The 17,529-nt window shown below is 49.5% G+C and overlaps 1 protein-coding gene across 2 annotated transcripts in view; it reads right to left on the bottom strand.

Annotated features, from left to right (window-relative positions):
- ZC3H12D (zinc finger CCCH-type containing 12D) overlaps nt 1-16,194 on the bottom strand; it is a 38,003-nt gene extending 21,809 nt beyond the window's left edge. Inside the window, exons 1-2 of one of the 2 annotated variants that reach the window (XM_012453307.3) lie at nt 16,003-16,194; nt 6,736-7,110 (exon numbers count right to left, since the gene is read on the bottom strand). In XM_012453307.3, the coding sequence (XP_012308730.2) occupies nt 6,736-7,110; nt 16,003-16,049 (422 nt within the window). In that variant the 5' untranslated portion in view covers nt 16,050-16,194. Of the gene's footprint in view, nt 1-6,735; nt 7,111-13,938; nt 14,760-16,002 lie in introns of those variants that run through there. The other variant, XM_064360583.1, reaches the window with a different exon arrangement.
- Nucleotides 16,195-17,529: the final 1,335 nt, after the last annotated feature.

Raw genomic sequence — 17,529 nt, 5'->3', positions numbered from 1 at the left:
TGGTGGCTCATGCCTGTAATCCCAGCACTTTGGGAGGCCAAGGTGGGCAGATCACCTGAGGTCAGGAGTTCAAGACCTCCCTGGTCAACGTGGGGAAACCCTGCCTCTACCAAAAATACAAAAAAAAAAAAAAAAAATTAGCTGGGTGTTGTGGCAGGCACCTGTAATCCCAGCTATTTGGGAGGCTGAGGCAGAAGAATCACTTGAACCCAGGAGACAGAGGTTGCAGTGAGCTGAGATCACAACATCGCACTCCAGCCTGGGCAAAAAGAGCAAGACTCCATCTCAAAAAAAAAAAAAGAAAAAAAAAAGGCCCCTCATGCCCTTATTAACTAACACTGTGAACCAGCTCATCAGGCAGCAAGCTGAGAGCCAGGCCCTGGGAAAAGGAGACAGGAGCTGGGAGTTTTGAGTAACGGAAGGTACAAAGAGGAAGTGGGTTGGAGCCCGGGGCAAATTTTGCCTGCCTGACTATTGTGCCTAGGGTAGCTGCAGTCAGAGTGCCAGCCAGTTACAGTAACTAGACAATCCTATCGTACACCACTGCATCTTTTACTATTGCCCAAGAAGTCCCTGCAGAGGCTAGGGGCTCCCAAAGCAGCCACGTGCGGAAGAAGGTTGTGGCTGTGGGCGGGAAGAAAGAGAGGAGCAAGGATTCCTTAGGGGTCTGAGGTGTGAAGGGAAACTGCTGTTTCTTATTGGGAGTTCAACTGCAAACACTCCAACCCTTCTCACCGGGAGATCTCTCCCCAGCTCAAGGGAGAGAGAAGAGAAGGTGAGCAGGGGCTGCTCTGGGAGCTTTCACCTTACAAGAAATGCGTTCAGACAAGCAGGACCCCAAGGCTAATGTCGGACAAAACAGATTCAGCATCTCAGAAGCAGGTCTGACCCCCAGCCCTGTCATAAACCCCCACCCTTCACTTTCTGGCCTCTGGGAACCCACGGAGAGGGGCATGATGAAAACTGAGCCATGATTTCAAGCCTAAACTCTCTCTTCCTTGGAGATCCCTTACTCCAGCACAAGCTGGAGCTTGCTGGGTGTCCTGAGAGGGTGAAAATGTAAACAACAGCCAAACCAAAAAGCTCTGTGCACTCCAAATGAGGGCACATTTACATGAAACCCTCCTCTGGGGCAGTAAGAGGATGTGAAATTACCAGGTGGTTTCCCCCTAAGCTTGTACTTCAAATCCCGCCTTTTCTAGATTTGCCTATGGAATGTAAAACAGGTCAGACACTTGCGAGTCTGCCTGCCCCAGGCAAGAAACTGCTGCAACTGCTTGCTGGTGAGAATTCATGCTCTTCCCACACACCATGATGACATTTTGAATGTGCTTTCAGTGAAAACTGCCTTCTTTTTAAAAAGTTGCTAGGGGCCGGGCGCAGTGGCTCATGCTTGTAATCCCAGCACTTTGGGAGGCCGAGGTGGGCGGATCACAAGGTCAGGAGATGGAGACCATCTGGCTAACACGATGAAACCCCGTCTCTACTAAAAATACAAAAAATTAGATGGACGTGGTGGCACACGCCTGTAGTCCTAGCTACTTGGGAGGCTGAGGCAGGAAAATCTCTTGAACCCAGGAGGCAGAGGTTGAAGCGAGCTGAGATCGCGCCACTGCACTCTAGGCTGGGTGACAGAGTGAGACTCCATCTCAAAAGAAAAAAAAAAGTTGCTGGACATTTTTCTTAAGGCCAAGTATCTATGGACTCAGGCATTCAGCTGAATGACCCAAGCTGATGTCCTCCTCTTTCTCACAGAAACACACACAGCCCTACCTCGAAGGTATGGAGACTGTACTTGGAAATCAGTGTCTGGGCTGCTAGTCCATGAGAGCTACCATTCGAGGCACATGTGGCTGTAAAGGGCCCCTGTGAAGGGAGTGGGGCCTCACACCTCCTGCCTGCAGCTGACAAGTCGAGGGCTGTATGCTGCCGACAGAGCCTGCCTGGAGCCAGAGCCTGCCTGTGCTCTGTCCGGCTCTGGCTGCAGGACAACAGCCTATGGATCAGGGTCTCCCACCCTGTAGCCATTTCCTAGGCCAGGGGGAGATCAGAAAGAATGGTAACATCTTGGGGAAACGTGAGGCTTTGGAGAGAGCACTGAATCCAGAGCTGGCTCTTCTTGCTCTGTGACCTCGCTGTACCTCTAAAGAAAAGAAATTCCTTTATGAGAAAAATGTATTGATCAGGCCCAGTGGCTCACGCCTATAATCACAGCACTTTGGGAGGCTGAAGCCAGTGGATCACTTGAGGTCAGGAGTTCAAGACCAGCCTGGCCAACATGGCGAAACCCCATCTCTACTTAAAAAAAATACAAAAATTTGGCCAAACACGGTGGCTCAGACCTGTAATCCCGGCACTTTGGGAGGTCGAGGCCAGCAGATCACCTGAGGTCCGGAGTTTGAGACCAGCCTGGCCAACATAGTGAAACCTCGTCTGTACTAAAAATACAAAAAATTAGCTAGGTATGGTGGCATGCACCTGTAGTCCCCGCTACTTGGGAGGCTGAGGCAGGAGAATGGCTTGAACCTGGGAGGTGGAGATTGTAGCAAGCAGAGATCTCGCCACTGCACTCCAGCCTGGGTGACAGAGCGAGACTCTGTCTCAAAACAAACAAACAAAAAAAACTACAAAAATTAGCCAGGTGTGGTGGCAGGCTCCCATAATCCCAGCTACTCAGGAGGCTGAGGCACAAGAATCATTTGAATCCAGGAAGTGGAGGTTGCAGAGAGCCGAGATTGTGCCACTGCACTCCAGCCTGGCTCAAGAATGAGACTTCATCCAAAGAAAGAAAAGAAAGAAAGAAAGAAAGAAAATTTATTTATTTATTTCAAGCATATGTAAAATAACCACCTTGAATCCTCACCTATTAGAGATGAAAAGGCCTTTTAAGGGTTAGTCCAACCTCCTAATTGTGTAAATAGGGCTCAAGTCAGGTGACTTGCCTAAGGCCACACAGCTGGAAGGCTGAAAAGGGAGAGCTGTACAGTCCAGTCTATAGTGACCTGCCACACCCGGCTATTCACATTTAAATAAAATTAATTTGAAAAATAAAATTAGAAGCCAGTTCCTTGGTTGCACCAGCCACACTTCAAGTGCTTGATAGCCACACGTGGCAAGTGGCTCTGTGGGGACGGTGCAGGTGCAGGCCTTTTCCTCACTGCCGGGAGTTGTGTTGGCAGCTCTGGGCTAGTGGTCCCATGCTTCTGACCTGCCTGGTTTCCTTGATGGGGTGCAGCAAGAGGTCCAGCAAAACTGGGGGCAGCCATGGGTCTGTTTACCAGGTCCCCGTCTACACTCTCCCCACATTGTCACTTGGAGTTCTGATTATGTTGACCCACTTCTTACAAAATGATGAATGGGCTGAGTGTGGTGGCTCACGCCTGTAATCCCAGCACTTTTGGAGGTGGAGGTGGGTGGTCATCTGAGCTCAAGAGTTCAAGACCAGTCTGGCAAACATGGTGAAACCTCGTCTCCACTAAAACAAAAATTAGCCAGGCGTGGTGGTGCACACCTGTAATTCCAGCTACTCAGGAGGCTGGGACAGGATAATCGCTGGAACCCGGGCAGTGGAGGTTGCAGTGAGCCAAGATCATGCCACTGCACTCCAGCCTGGGCAACAGAGTGAGACTCCATTTCAAAAAAACAAAAAATGAGAAAAAAACAAATGATGAATGATGCCAGTAGTCCCACTTAAAGTACCCATTTCTGTAAAAAGCACTGGGCCAGTGGCCAACTCTGTCAACCTCCAGAGAGCAGCAGCCAGGCCTTCTGGACTCAGCCAAGCATGACCAATGGCCTTGGGCTAAACATTCTGAAGCACGGAGGAAAGAAGCCCACGGAAACTTCTACCAATTGTGGCATGGCCAGGAAGCACACAGGTGGGTGTCAGGGTCTGAGTCAAGCCAGTGTTGACCATAGTCAAGCCTGTCAAGTCCCCTCCTGTGTAACTGAGAGGGTCAGATACAAGGACTGATGGCCCGCTCTAACATTCTCTGTACTTACAGGGGACACATGGCCCAGTGCCTCCCAAAAGGCAGAGGGAAAAGAAATCCCTGGCCTTTAATAAAGCATAGTATTACCTGTAATTTCTCATTCTATGTCAGTGGTTTCTAATATTTAGGGGATTACAGGTCCTTTAAGTAGCTACTGAAAGCTATGAATCTTCCCCCAGAGAAACATATATGTACACAGACATGTCATGTTGTGAATATCATTTCAGGCCATTGCTGGCTTTGAAGATAGAAGGGATCATGAACTGAGGAACGAAGTCTCTAGAAGCTGGAAAAAATAAAAAACAACTGTCCTCTAGGACTTCCAGAAGGACGCTTCCAGGGGACAGAGCCACAGCCAGGAGCAGGCACTGAAGAACACTCCTGTCAACAGAAGCCACACTTGTCATCCACTGGAGGTGGAAAGAACAGGTGTCCCACTCGGTCTTTTAGCCCCTCCCCACCACTGCAAGGCCAGACAGTGCATGAAGCAGTATTGCCTGCAAAAACAGAAAATGGCAATGTCTGCAATACTACAAAACCTCAGTGAAAGGGAATTTTCAGAAACCATGTTTCTGAGGTTAATTGAATTTTGAGGTCAACAGTTAACAACGAGACACCACTTTGGGTTTCAGCCAACCATTGCCTGTGAAGGGTGAGCATCCGCTTAAACCTTTCATGACTAAGGATATGGCAGAGCTTGAGGGACGTGAGTTCTGTTGAAACTCCCATTGGAGGAACTCAATAGATGTCATTGCGGAAGGGGTACAGGAGAGGGTGGAACCTCACACCCCACTATCCCTAGAACTTGCCTTTAAAAGGAACAAATTAAGTCCCATGATCAGGTGGTGGTTGTGCAATTTGTCTTTTTCCTGACCGCTGGGATCCAGAAGCAGAGGAAGGGGATGTTTGTGTGTGTGTAGACACATTGTGTGTGTGTGTCCATATATGTACACACACAGAGCATAGGTACATGTGTTCTGGTTGACTCAGGTGTTTCGGAGGTAGCCAGTGTGTGAGAACATTTATGCTCTGACACATTCTTCGTAGTAAGTCTGAGTAAGGATTTCAACGTGTAACCTGCACAGACTGAGCGTGAGAAAATTAAACTGATTGTAATCATGGGAGGTGGGGGACAGAGGCGGGGGGATTAATGGATGTGCCCAGGGCACATTATGGTCATGTGCAAACAGAGGATGTGGCTTAAGTTTGATGCCAAGCAGCAACCGAGACTCCCATAAGAACAAAACCCTGCACCGCTATCCTATTATAACAATTTCTAAAACATACATGTTTCTTGTAGCCCCTGAAATAGTCTTTTTACTCTACAGCCACTCTGCTGTTTTGATTTGGAATCACAGAACTCATACAACCTTAAGGCTGGGAAGGTCTTAGATTTAAGCATTTAAAGCCTTCTTTCTATGGATGCCTAGAGAGCGAGGTTCCTTGCTCAGATTGTACAGAGGCCAAGACGCTCTCACAACCCCTCCTAGACTTTCTAGGACCCTCAGAACCTACTGGATTCTTAAAAATCTTTTTAGCTTCCCAGATATCTTAAATTGAGCAGGATTTCATAGGTTTACGTATCTGGTGCCTATACATGACATGGGTGAGAATGTGACAGAGACCCCATGGGCCAGTCCCTAAATCCCAGGAGAAAGAGAGGGCTCCATCGCCAGCTGATGTCATCAAGGCCAGGGAGACTTACTGATGAAAAGCTGGAAAAGAAAAACAGAAAACTCACAGTACACACCACAAAAAGTGCAGGGACAACCACGAAGACTGGACCGTCTGGGTTGAACCATTGCACACCTAGGTCCTGCAACACCAAATCCAAAAGGGAAACCCGGATGCTCTGTTGACACGTTCGGCGCTGCGGAGAATGGCTTTTCTGGATTCCCACCTATGGCGGGAGTAACTCAGCTTTTGAAAAGGCAAGCACATATATTTACAGCTGTGAGTGAACCATTTGCTATGGCTCCGCCCTTTGCAGGGCTGTAACAAAGCCAAGTGGTAGAATAACCCACCTGTTTGGGTAACGCCCCACTTCAAGAGCTGGCATTCCCAAAGCCCACAAAAATGCCAACACACGAATGTTCACACAGCCACATCTGCAGCTCAGGACACCACAAACAAATCTCTCAAACTTAACAAGGGAACCACAACACCACCTCCCCCGCAACCCCAGCAGAGGGCTTCCAGCGCACTGCAAGCACACCTGCCCATCTGATGCTCCTAACGTCGACAGAGTAGAAGAGATATTTGCGGGCCTCTTTCACAGAAGAGGAAATGAGTGCTGCAGCTTTCCCAGAGTCACGCAGCTGGTTAGGGACAGACTCCCAACAAAAACCACATCTGTCAACACCTGACCCAGGGCGCCTCCCTCATTACCACATCTTCCCCAAAAGAAGGCTCTTCCTCTGGGTTATGATCATAACAACTACACTTTTTGAAACTTACTCTGTGTCAGGCGTTGTCCTAGGCATTTTGTGCACAAAAACCCTCTATGGAGGTTTCATCCCCACCGTGGATGAGAAAATGAGAAAATGGATGGAGAAAAGGAGGCTCAGAGAGGTTAAGTGACTTGCTTAATGCCACACAGCTACTATGAGTTGGCACAGGGATTCAAAGCCTGATCCATTGTCCCCAAAGCTCTTGGGAGCAAACCACAGAGAAGAGGGACAGTTCTCAGGCCTCCTGTAACAGAGGCCTCCTCAGCCCCAGCTGCAGGACGAAGGGAAACTACCTCATTGCCACGTTGCTGCCATCGATCACTATGGGTCGCAGGGAACTGGCCAGGCCTCCGATGTCCTCTTCCAGGGCTGTTCCCGGGCCCCGATGGGCGGAATCCGGGACCCCACAGGAGCCCCGAGGCACTAGCCTGGGTGCAGCCGGGTGCTCCAGGGCCCCCGGGCGGCTGCCCGTGCGGATAAGCTCCTGCAGCACGTCGTTGACTAGGGCGCCCTCGCCCAGCTTGCCCAGCACCCGGAGCACGTCCTCCCTGTCGTAGCCCAGCTTCTGGAAGAACTCCATCTTGCTGGGGTGCTCCATGCTGTGCCCAGCAGCCACTGGCGCGGGTCCTGCCCCAGGCTTCCTCCTCTCAGAGCCCTGCAGGCATGAGCTAAAGAGAAAAAAGGCATCCATCAGGTGTTTTCTGGGCAGACTGGGGCAAGGGCAAGGGATGCCTGCGCTGGCTCCCTCCTGGCCCTGCTGTCAGGAATCAGGTGGAGCCCCCAGTCTGCTTGGGGATTTTCAGCTGCTCAGTGTGGCAGCGGAGCTGCAGAGGCAATCATGCTGCTTTCACAGTACGCTGTCTGAGGCCTTCACCTCACACTGCCTGTCAGGGAACCCCAACCATACACCAGGGCTGCAGGGACTGAGCATGCACCCAGCACTCGGGACAGGCCAGGCACCACCTGAAACAATGAAACTGACCCCAGGGGCACCGGCCCCTTCTAACTGCCAAATCCAACAGCATTTTCACAGTCCTCGCCTTATGCAACCTCTCTGCCGCTTTTGAAACTGGGAACCACGCCTTGACTTGTTATTTTACATAAAAAAGTATAGACTGCCCTTTCTTGAAACTATGTGCTCCCTTAGGCTGTATAACTTGGCCTGATTCTCCTCCTAAGCTGATCCAGCTCTTTCCCCTCTCCTTCAGTGTTGGGGTGCCGCCCAGGCCCTCCACCAGCCCCTATATTCTGATGGGCCCCACAGCTGCATGTCTGGCTCACACCTCCCACTGAGCACCAGGCTCAGTTGTAAGTCTGGGAGATAAACGTCGTGCATGCTATTTAAATTAAGTGCTGTGGGAACTCAGAATGCTGTCATTCAACAGACATTTGCTAAGTGACTACTTCAGTGGTTCCCAAAGTGTGATTTAGGGAAGCTTGGGGGACTCCAAGATTTTTTCAGGGCATCTTCAAAGTAAAAACTAGTTTTAGGCTGGGCGCGGTGGCTCACACCTGTAATCCCAGCACTTTGGAAGGCCGAGGTGGGCGGATCACTAGGTCAGGAGTTAGAGACCAGCCTGGGCAACATAGTAAAACCCCATCTCTATTAAAAACACAAAACTTTTCCAGGCATGGTGGTGCACACCTGTAGTCTCAGCTACTTGGGAGGCTGAGGCAGGAGAATAACTTGAACCCAGAAGGTGGAGGTTGCAGTGAGCCGAGATCACACCACTGCACTCCAGCCTGGGCAATAGAGCAAGGCTCCATCTCAAAACAAACAAACAAACAAAAAAAAAAACCCCTATTTTTATAATAATGCTAAGATGTAATTTGTGTGCTTAATTCCTATCCTCTCCTGAGTGTACAACAGAATATTCCAGAGACTACGTATCGTGCGATACTGCAACAGCTTGAATGCAGAAGCAGGTATGAGAATCCAGCTGTCTTCTATTAACCCAGACGTTAAACAGATTTGCAGAAATATGAATCAGCGCCACGCTTCTTACTAATTTTTTTTTGTTTTGGAAAATAAAGTTATTTTTCACGAAGATATGTCATTATGTCAGTGTAATTGGTTTATTATTACATAAAAATAAATGAATTTTTTCAAGTTCTTAGTTTTTTGTTTCTAATAAAGTACATATCCAGCGACAGATAGAATCCACATAAACAAAGGCTCTTTGGGACCCTTAATAATTTTTAAGAGTATAAAGGGGTTCTGAAACTAAAAAGTTTCTTCTTAAATCTAGAGCTGTTCTAACAGGTATTTCCATGTAGCTGGCTCCAGGCAGGTGACCTGTAGACACGCCCTCCTTCTCCCAGGGCGCCAGTACAGAACGTCCAGTTCTTTACTCCCTCAGTCTGGCCCTCTCAAGTCTGCCTCCTACTGTCCCCTGCCCCACCCACGCCTCAGTCCTGCCGTCTTCATCCCACACCCCATGACTGCAGCAGCCTCCATCTAGCTTGTAGCCACCACTGTATTTCTAAAATGAGTCTGATCATGTTAGCCACCTGCTTAGAAATCTCCTCATTGGCTACAAGAAAGACGCCAAATTCCTAGGCAGGCTGCTGAGCTTGTCACAAAGTAGCCCTGATGCTGTCTACCTCACTGCCCATCCCAGCCCGCCTGACCCCTTCTCTAGAGCCTTGCTGAACATTTCCCTGCCCCCTAGGCATTCCAGAATGTTCTCATACCAAGCATGGTGGCTCCTGCCTGTAATCCTTGCACTTCGGGAAGCCAAGGTGGGAGGATTGCTTGAGGCCAGGAGTTCAAAAATAGCCTGGACAACAGAGTGAGACCCCATCTTTACAAAAAATTAAAAAGTCATCTGGCATGGTGATGTGTGCCTGAAGTCCCAGCTACTAAGTTGGCTGTGACAGGAGGATTACTTGACCCCAGAAGGTCGAGGCTGCAGTGAGCTATGATCACACCACCGCACCCCAGCCTGGGTGACAGAGCAAGCTCCTGTCTCTTAAAAAATAAAACTAAACTTAAAAAACAAACAAACAGGCCGGGTGCGGTGGCTCACACCTGTAATCCCAGCACTTTGGGAGGCCGAGGCAGCTGGATCACAAGGTCAGGAGTTCAAGACCAGCCTGGCCAAGATGGTGAAACCCCGTCTCTACTAAAAATTACAAAAAAAATTAGCCAGGTGAGGTGGCATGCACCTGTAATCCCAGATACTCAGGAGGCTGAGGCAGGAGAATTTCTTGAACCCAGGAGGTGGAGGTTGCAGTGAGCTAAAATCATGCCACTGCACTCCAGCCTGGGTGACAGAGCGAGACTCTGTCTTAAAAATCAAAAAAAGAAACACACACAAAAAACAGAATGTTCTCAGCACTGTGTTTCTGAATATGTTTTCCTCTCTACCTGGAAGGCTCTTTTTGTCTTGGAAAACATCAAGATTCAGCTCAGATGTTATTCAGAGCAGTCATCCCTGAGCCTACAGACAGAATGAGCAGTTCGGCCATCTCATCTACTACAGCACTTTGCTCACACCTGTCTTATGACACAATGAATTATCATTCATCTATTTCTCAAGAGACTGAATTACTCAGGCATCCTGACCTATTGCCTCAGAATCACCAGCACCAGCAAGATGCCTAGTATATCTGAGGAGTTCAATGGATTTTTTTTTTAATTTTTAGAGACGGGGTCTCACTATGATGCTCAACCTGAACTTGAACTCCTGGACTCAAGTGATCCTCCTACCTTAGCCTACTAAGTAGCCAGGACCACAGGTGTGTGCCACCACGCCCTAATAGATTTCTAAAAATAAATGTCCAAAGCTAAATTTATCTTCTCTCCTCAAATATTTTTTTCCTTGGGCTTCCAATCTTACTGAATGGCATCCCCCAGAGGCCCAAAGAAGAAATCGCAAAGTTCCCTTTCACTCCTCTCTTTTCCTCACCTCTACATCCCATTGGCCAATAATCCTACTTCCTGGACATTTTTCATAATCACCCTGCTTCTTACACTCACACCATTTACACTCACACCATTTATACTCACACCATTTACACTCACACCATTTACACTCACACCATTTATACTCACAGCACCACCCTAGTTCATTCACTCCTTTGTGTAGCAAACATTTGCCACTCACCAACTCAACACCAGCACTGTGCTGCATCCCAGCTCCATGAAAACAAAATAACACAACCCAATGTCAACTCATTCACAATCAATTCAAGAAAACAGACAAAAAATGTAAACAATGAGCCATAAATCATGAAGATAAGCACATACTTTTAATTAGAAAAATGTGTTTTCAAACGTGGTACATATATATCATAGAATACTATGCAGACATAAAAAAGAATAAAATCATGTCCTTTGCAGCAACATGGTTGGAGCTAGAGGTCATTATCCTAAGTGAATTAACGCAGGAACAGAAAACCAAATAGCACATGTTCTCAACTATAAGTGGGAGTGAAATTCTGAGTACACGTGGGCACAAAGAAGAGAATATAGATACCAGACCCTACTTGAGGATGGAGGGCAGGAGGAGGGCGAGGACTGAAAAACCACCTATCAGGTACTAAGCTCATTACCTGGGTAACAAAATAATCTGTACACCCAACTCCCACCACAGGTAATTTACCCATGTAACAAACCTGCACACGTGCCCTTGAACCTAAAATAAAAATTGAAGCCCGGGCACAGTGGCTCATGACTGTAATCCCAGCACTTTGGGAGGCCTAGGTGAGTGAATCACTTGAGCCCAGGAGTTCAAGACCAACCTGGGCAACATGGCAAAACCCCAACTCTACAAAAAATAAAAAATTAGCTGGGCTTCTTGGCTCACACTTATAGCCTCAGCTACTCAGGAGGCTGAAGTGGGAGGATTGATCGAGCCTGGGAGTTGAAGGCTACGGTGAGCCATGATTGTGTCACTGCACTCCAGCCTGGGCAGCAGAGCAAGACCCTGTCTCAAAAAAATAAAATAAGAAAGAAAAAAAAACAAAGAAAGAAAAATGTCCTATCAAAATACAGGTGATAGGATAAGGTCAGGAGTTCGAGACCAGCCTAAACAACATGGAGAAACCTCATCTCTGCTAAAAATACAAAATTAGCCATATATGGTGGCACATGCCTGTAATCCCAGCTACTCAGGAGGCGGAAGCAGGAGAATCAATTGAACCTGGGAGGCGGAGGTTGCAGTGAGCCAAGATCGCACTATTGCACTCTAGCCTGGGCAACAAGAGCGAAATTCCGTCTCAAAATAAATAAATAAATAAAAGGTGAGGAATGTCTTATCTTCCTTTGAGGGGCAGGGGAAGGCCAAAGAACTGTTGGAGAGAAGTGAACTGCACAGTGAAGGGAGGCTGGCTCTTCCGGGGGAAGAAGGGCCCTGTCACACTCCACGCTATCATCACGGTGGGGCCCAACCCACCCTCCAGGCTCTTGGCCACCTGCCACCGGCCCCAGCTTCACCTCCTCCCTGACTGGCAACCAGTCCTTCTGTCTCAGGACGGTGGTCCCCTCAGCTGAGGTCCACCAGCAGCCCAGACTCCATGGAGGAGAAGGACACTCACCCAGCCTGTCAGGCCAGCCTCACACTGGGACCACTCACTGAGCCCAAAAGGCTTCCAGGCAGGCTCTTCCCTCACCCAGAACATCTGCCCCACAGGTGAACCCCACTGCCACACTCCTCAGAAGCCTTCCCAACCCTGACAGCCCCGGCCACCTCCACCCCTCCCCATGCAGGCGCTGTGGCATTTGTTTTAATTTGGAAGAAAAAGAGAGAAGGGAAGAGAGAGGAGATGTAGGAGAAAGAAAAGAGGGTGAGAACTAAGAGAGAAAGGAACAGGCGACAGGAACAGAAAAGTTCACCTTCCTGTGGCTCAGCTTTTTTTTTTTTTTTTTTTTTTTTTTGAGAGGGAGTCTTGCTGTCACCCAGACTGGAGTGCAGTGGCACAATCTCAGTTCACTGCAACCTCTGCCTCCGGGGTTCAAGTGATTCTCCTTCCTCAGCATCCTGAGTAGCTGGGATTACAGGCAGGCACCACCACGTCCAGCTGATTTTTGTATTTTAGTAGAGACGGGGTTTCACTAAGTAGGTCAGGTCTCGAACTCCTGACCTCAAATGATCCGCCCACCTCAGCCACCCAAAGTGCTGGGATTACAGGCGTGGCTCAGCCTTTGTATCCATGGCCTTCCCGTTACCCCTGGTGGGAAGATGGGACAGACATGAGTGTTCCCTTCCTGCCGGTGAGGAAACAGGCTCGGAAAGTAAAGGCTGCGTGGCTAGTAAATGGCGGAGACGATCAGCAGTGACGAAAACAATTTGTCGTTTAGAGCTGTGTTCAGGACACAGGCAGCATCTTGTTGGCGCAGACGTGGGAGAAATCAAAACGCGGCTGGGTCAGGTGACTGCTCTTCGGTCACCAAGGAGCGGCTCTGAGGAAAGGGCGAGTTTCTTTTGTAACTTGCATTCGGGGTAACAGAAACATCAGCGTTTCCAAAACAGAAACACCGGGGGTTTCACCTGGGGGGTGCGGGGAGAGCCGCTGGGGGCCGCAGTGGGGGGCAGCTCCCCTAGGGACCCTCGGGTCGCAGCCCGCAACCCATTTTCTGAGGAGACTGAGAGGGGTAAGCGTGGCCAGGAGAGTTGTTTTCACACCAAACTGATGGAAAGAATGCGCCTACTTCAGGGGCTTTTCCCCCTGAGACTTTAACATCAACTTGGTTCCTTTTTAACGCTTCTAAATACGAAAGAAACAGTGGCAGAGGTAGGGCGCTGCTCTTAGGAGTCCCCCAGGGCCCTGGGGCCGCAGCCTCCACAGGGACGCGATGGTCTCTGAGCTGCAGCTCTGCCAGCCGCGTTCCGTTCCTTTCTTCCTATTTTTAAGACCGGAAAGTCTGAACGACTTCATTTCAGTTTTCTTCCTCCATCCTGACTGGAAGTCACACGCAGTCCGGATGATTAGCGGCAACGCTTAGAAAATCTTCCAAGTGGCCCCTCAGGACCTTGGGAGGTCACAGGAGCAGCTTCCTGTGGTCAGAGCGGGCTCTTGGGGGTGGGTTCGGGGTGGCCTGGAAGTGGGGGGGACATGGCTGGAACAGATCAGATCTGTCCATCCTAGAATCAGCCAATCCAGGGGAAGGGCCCAGGTTCTAGTCTGCAGCCTCTGACTGGAAGAGGGCATGGGGGGAAGCAGCAGCTCCCATGGGCGCTTCCTTGTATATTATCACATCTGTGGGAACCCCAGTGTCCTGGAAGCCACCTCATTACTCCCAGTGCAGAGGAAGAAACTGAGGCAAACAGAGGCTTTGGTGACATACCCAGGCCCCCACTGTAAATAGGGGAGACCAGACTCCCAAAGGAGGCGATTTGCCGAGACCAGAGGGCACTGCCCAGGGCTGCTCAGGTGCCACCCGAAGGCCACCGGCCACCATGAGGCACCACAGAGCAGAGACACCCACCCCAGCCCCAAGACCAGCACACTCAACACCTCGCCCCTGCCCCCAACATCTGTTCCCAGGTCACCTCTGCCAGCTCCACAGAAATCCTCAAAATTCTGGCCTCCAGAACTCGGCCACCAGGTGAGGAGGAAGCTGTCCTGCCCTGAGCTTCTCCACAGAAGCCAAGCAGACAGTTTCTGATTCAGCTCGGAGCTAGAGGCCCTCACTGGAGCTGTCAGTTCAGTTAGATTTTGAGGAAGTCACAGAGAGTCAAAGACTGCAGTTCATGGGGCGAGTGTTTCTTGTGGCCTTCTTTTTTCTTTTTGAGAGAACATGTATTTTTTAAAATTTTTTCATTAAATTTTGGTGAATTATACACAACATAGAATGTACCATTGTAGGTCAGCAGCACGGAGCACATTCACACTGCTGTGCAGCCAACACCACCATTCAGCTCCGGATCACTTTTCAGCCTACAGAACCGAAACTGCTCACTAAACAGTAACTTCCCATTGCCTGTCCCCAGCCCCCGGCACCCACCACGGTACTTTCTGTCTCAGTAAATAAATGATTCTAGGCAACTCTTAGGATTGGAACCATACAGTATTTGTCCTTTTGTCACCAGCTTATTTCGCTCTACCTTGTATCTTCATTTTGTTGTTGTTGTTTTCTGAGATGGAGTTTAGCTCTTGTTGCCCAGGCTGCAGTGCAATGGCGTGATCTCGGCTCACCACAACCTCTGCCTCCCGGGTTCAAGCAATTCTCCTGCCTCAGCCTCCTGAGTAGCTTGGATTACAGGCATGCACCACCATGCCCCGCTAGTTTTTTGTATTTTTAGTAGAGATGGGGTTTCTCCATGTTGGTCAGGTTGGTCTTGAACTCCCAACCTCAGGCGATCCACCCACCTCGGCCTCCCAAAGTGCTGGGATTACAGGCGTGAGCCACTGGCGCCCGGCCTACGTTGTATCTTCGATACGAACTCCCGGGCTCGAGCAATCCTCCCACTTCAACTTCCTGAGTAGCTGGAACTGTGGGCACACACCACCATGCCTGGCTGATTTTTTACATTTTTTGTAGAGATGGGGGTCTCACTAAGTTGCCCAGGCCGGTCTCACACTCCTGGCCTCAAGGTGCTGATCTCAAACTCCTGGCCCCTTAAAGTGCTGAGATTACAGTCATGAGCCCCCACTCCCAGCCAATTTCTCTCATTTGTAAGGCTGAATAACATTCCTTGGTATGTATACACCACATCGTGTTTATCCGTTCACCCGTGGACACTTGGGTTGTCTCTGCCTCCGGGCCTCTGTGAACGATGTTGCTGTGAACATAAGTGTGCCGGCCTGGCCTTTTGCTTTCTCAAATTCGTCCCCTGCTCTGCTGCACTGCGATGGTATCTCTAAGGTGGACATACAAGAATTTAAGCCCTGACCCACATCCTGGAGCAACACTGCTGTAGTCCACACTCCAGCCTGCTCATGCGTCAAGGATGGGCACCCCATGGTGGGCATCACCTGGCTTTGGAAGAAGGTCATAATCTTGGGAGCCACAGCTGAGGTTTCTTATGCTGCAGGGAATTGATCTTCACTACAGTCAGCGTAAAACTTAGTTCAATTTCCTCATTAGGCTTCATGAAGCCCACAGAGGTATCCTCTATAATAGATGCTGTCAAAAGTTCCTGACTGCACTCAGCCAGGAAACTAGGCTTCCCATAGATGATAACCAGTCTAGAAGATGCTCTCATGAGCATGGTGGCGGGGCTCAAGTGTGCCGAGGACTGCTACTTTTTCTGATTTCCTAACATGTAAATAGCTTCAAAGGCAAAGCAGGAGCTTTTACAGAAACTGAAGAGCTTCCTCTGTTTAATCTTTCCCCCCAAAAAAACCATCCGGAAATTAAGCCCAATTTTGCTAAAATGAGCAATGATTTCACCTCAAGGAAATTAAAGAGGGTTATCTTATTTTTTTATTTAGCACTTAAAATAATTTAGAGTGTGAGAAATCAGATTGCTCAGGTCACACTCCCCGAGGACTGCTCTCTACCGGCTCTCCTCCCGTCCCTGCCCCAGGATTCCAGTCTCTGTCCTCCGCCTCTGGACTCAAGTCTGCGTGGTATGGGCCACACTGACTGATGGCCAGGGGACTGCACTCACCAGCAGGGTGTGTCCCTCTGGTCTTCACAGTTGCCAGCAGCCTTCATACCAATGTTCTCCTGCCAGTGAGGCCAGGCCCCCAGGTGCCACTGGAGTCAGAGGAGGGCAGCCGGCACATGCCACACAGCCACTAGGAGCCACTTCATGCCAACGCTCGACTTCCTGCATGCTGCAGTCACATTCAGCTGCAAAGGTAGTTATGCTTTGGGTTTTTTTTAAAAAAAAAAAAAAAAAAAAGGAAAGGAAGAAAGCAATTAAATGGGAGGGCGGGGGGACTTGAAGTTTGCGCCGCAGCATGAGTCACAGAATCAAAGTTCAGCCACCACATGCAAAACGAACCCTCCGTGAGGGCAGCGAGTCTCTGTGAGGACGGCAGCTGAGGTTGGCTGCACAGAAAGCCAGGAGAGGCTCCATGAGCAGAACAGCATTCAGAGGACACGGGGAGAACCCTTGGAACAGAAGTTCTCTTGCCTCCAGCTGGGAAGATCATCTGATCCTAGCTGCTCCTGGGGAGAGTCAGTACTCACAGCTAGACACAAACATAGCTTGCAGGAGGAAAGAGTGTCAGGGCAAGGGAGAGAGGAGAGATGGCTACAGAGATATGGGTGCACAGGGGACATGGCGCAGGGAGGACTCCGTCCCTGCCTTCACGAAGGGGGAATTCCAAGTAAGTCATGAAGTCCTTCCAACCAAGGCATTTGCCTGTGTCAGAGATAACCTGGCCCTGTGGCTCCCTACTGCTGCCCTGCATAGATCAAGTGGTGGCTTCTCTCCCACTTGGCAGGGGAAGTCTGACCCCACCTGACCACAGCATCCTGCAGGCTGCCTGGCCTCCAGCCTCACCAGGTAGCAACAGATCCAGAACTCTGAGACTATTTCCTAAATTTGGTGATGCCCATCAGGAGTCAGAAGGAAAGAACACAATCAAACCACACACTAGCCCACCTCCCAAAAAAACCACCGTGTCTCTGGCAGTGACTTACTCAAGGACACACAGTCAGCCAGTTGGCCAAGTTGGGTTTAGAACCCAGGTGTTTGTGCTGGGAGGTAAGAATGGCACAAGGTAACTGGAATGTGTAGCTCTATTTACTGATTCGCCTCCTGTCTCCCCCCAAAAATGTGAAGCAGTTTAGATGATTAAAACACATAGAGAGTAGAATAATTAAAAAATAAGGCCAGGTGCAGTGTCTCACTCCTGTAATCCCAGCACTCGGGGAAGCCAAGGCAGAAGGACTGCTTGAGCCCAGGAGTTCGAGACCAACCTGGGCAACATGGCCAAACCCCATCTCTACAAAAAAATACAAATATTAGCCAGGCATGGTGGCACACACTTGTGGTCCCAGCCACTCAGGGGGCTGAGGTGGATTGCTTGAGCCCAGGAGGCCAAGGCTGCAGTGAACTGTGATTGCACCACTGCTCTCCACCCTGGGGGACAGAGTGAGAGCCTATCTCAAAAACAAATAAATAAAACTATCTTTTTAAGTTCAATCAGAAATCTTTAGAAGAAAAAAAGAACATCATACTAGA

Source organism: Aotus nancymaae, unplaced genomic scaffold, assembly GCF_030222135.1.
Source record: "Aotus nancymaae isolate 86718 unplaced genomic scaffold, 86718_ANA_hifiasm-v0.15.2.pri h1tg000040l, whole genome shotgun sequence".
NCBI lineage: Eukaryota > Metazoa > Chordata > Mammalia > Primates > Aotidae > Aotus > Aotus nancymaae.
Note: the sequence above shows the minus strand (reverse complement) of the source record. Positions and strands in the feature narration are given on the sequence as shown.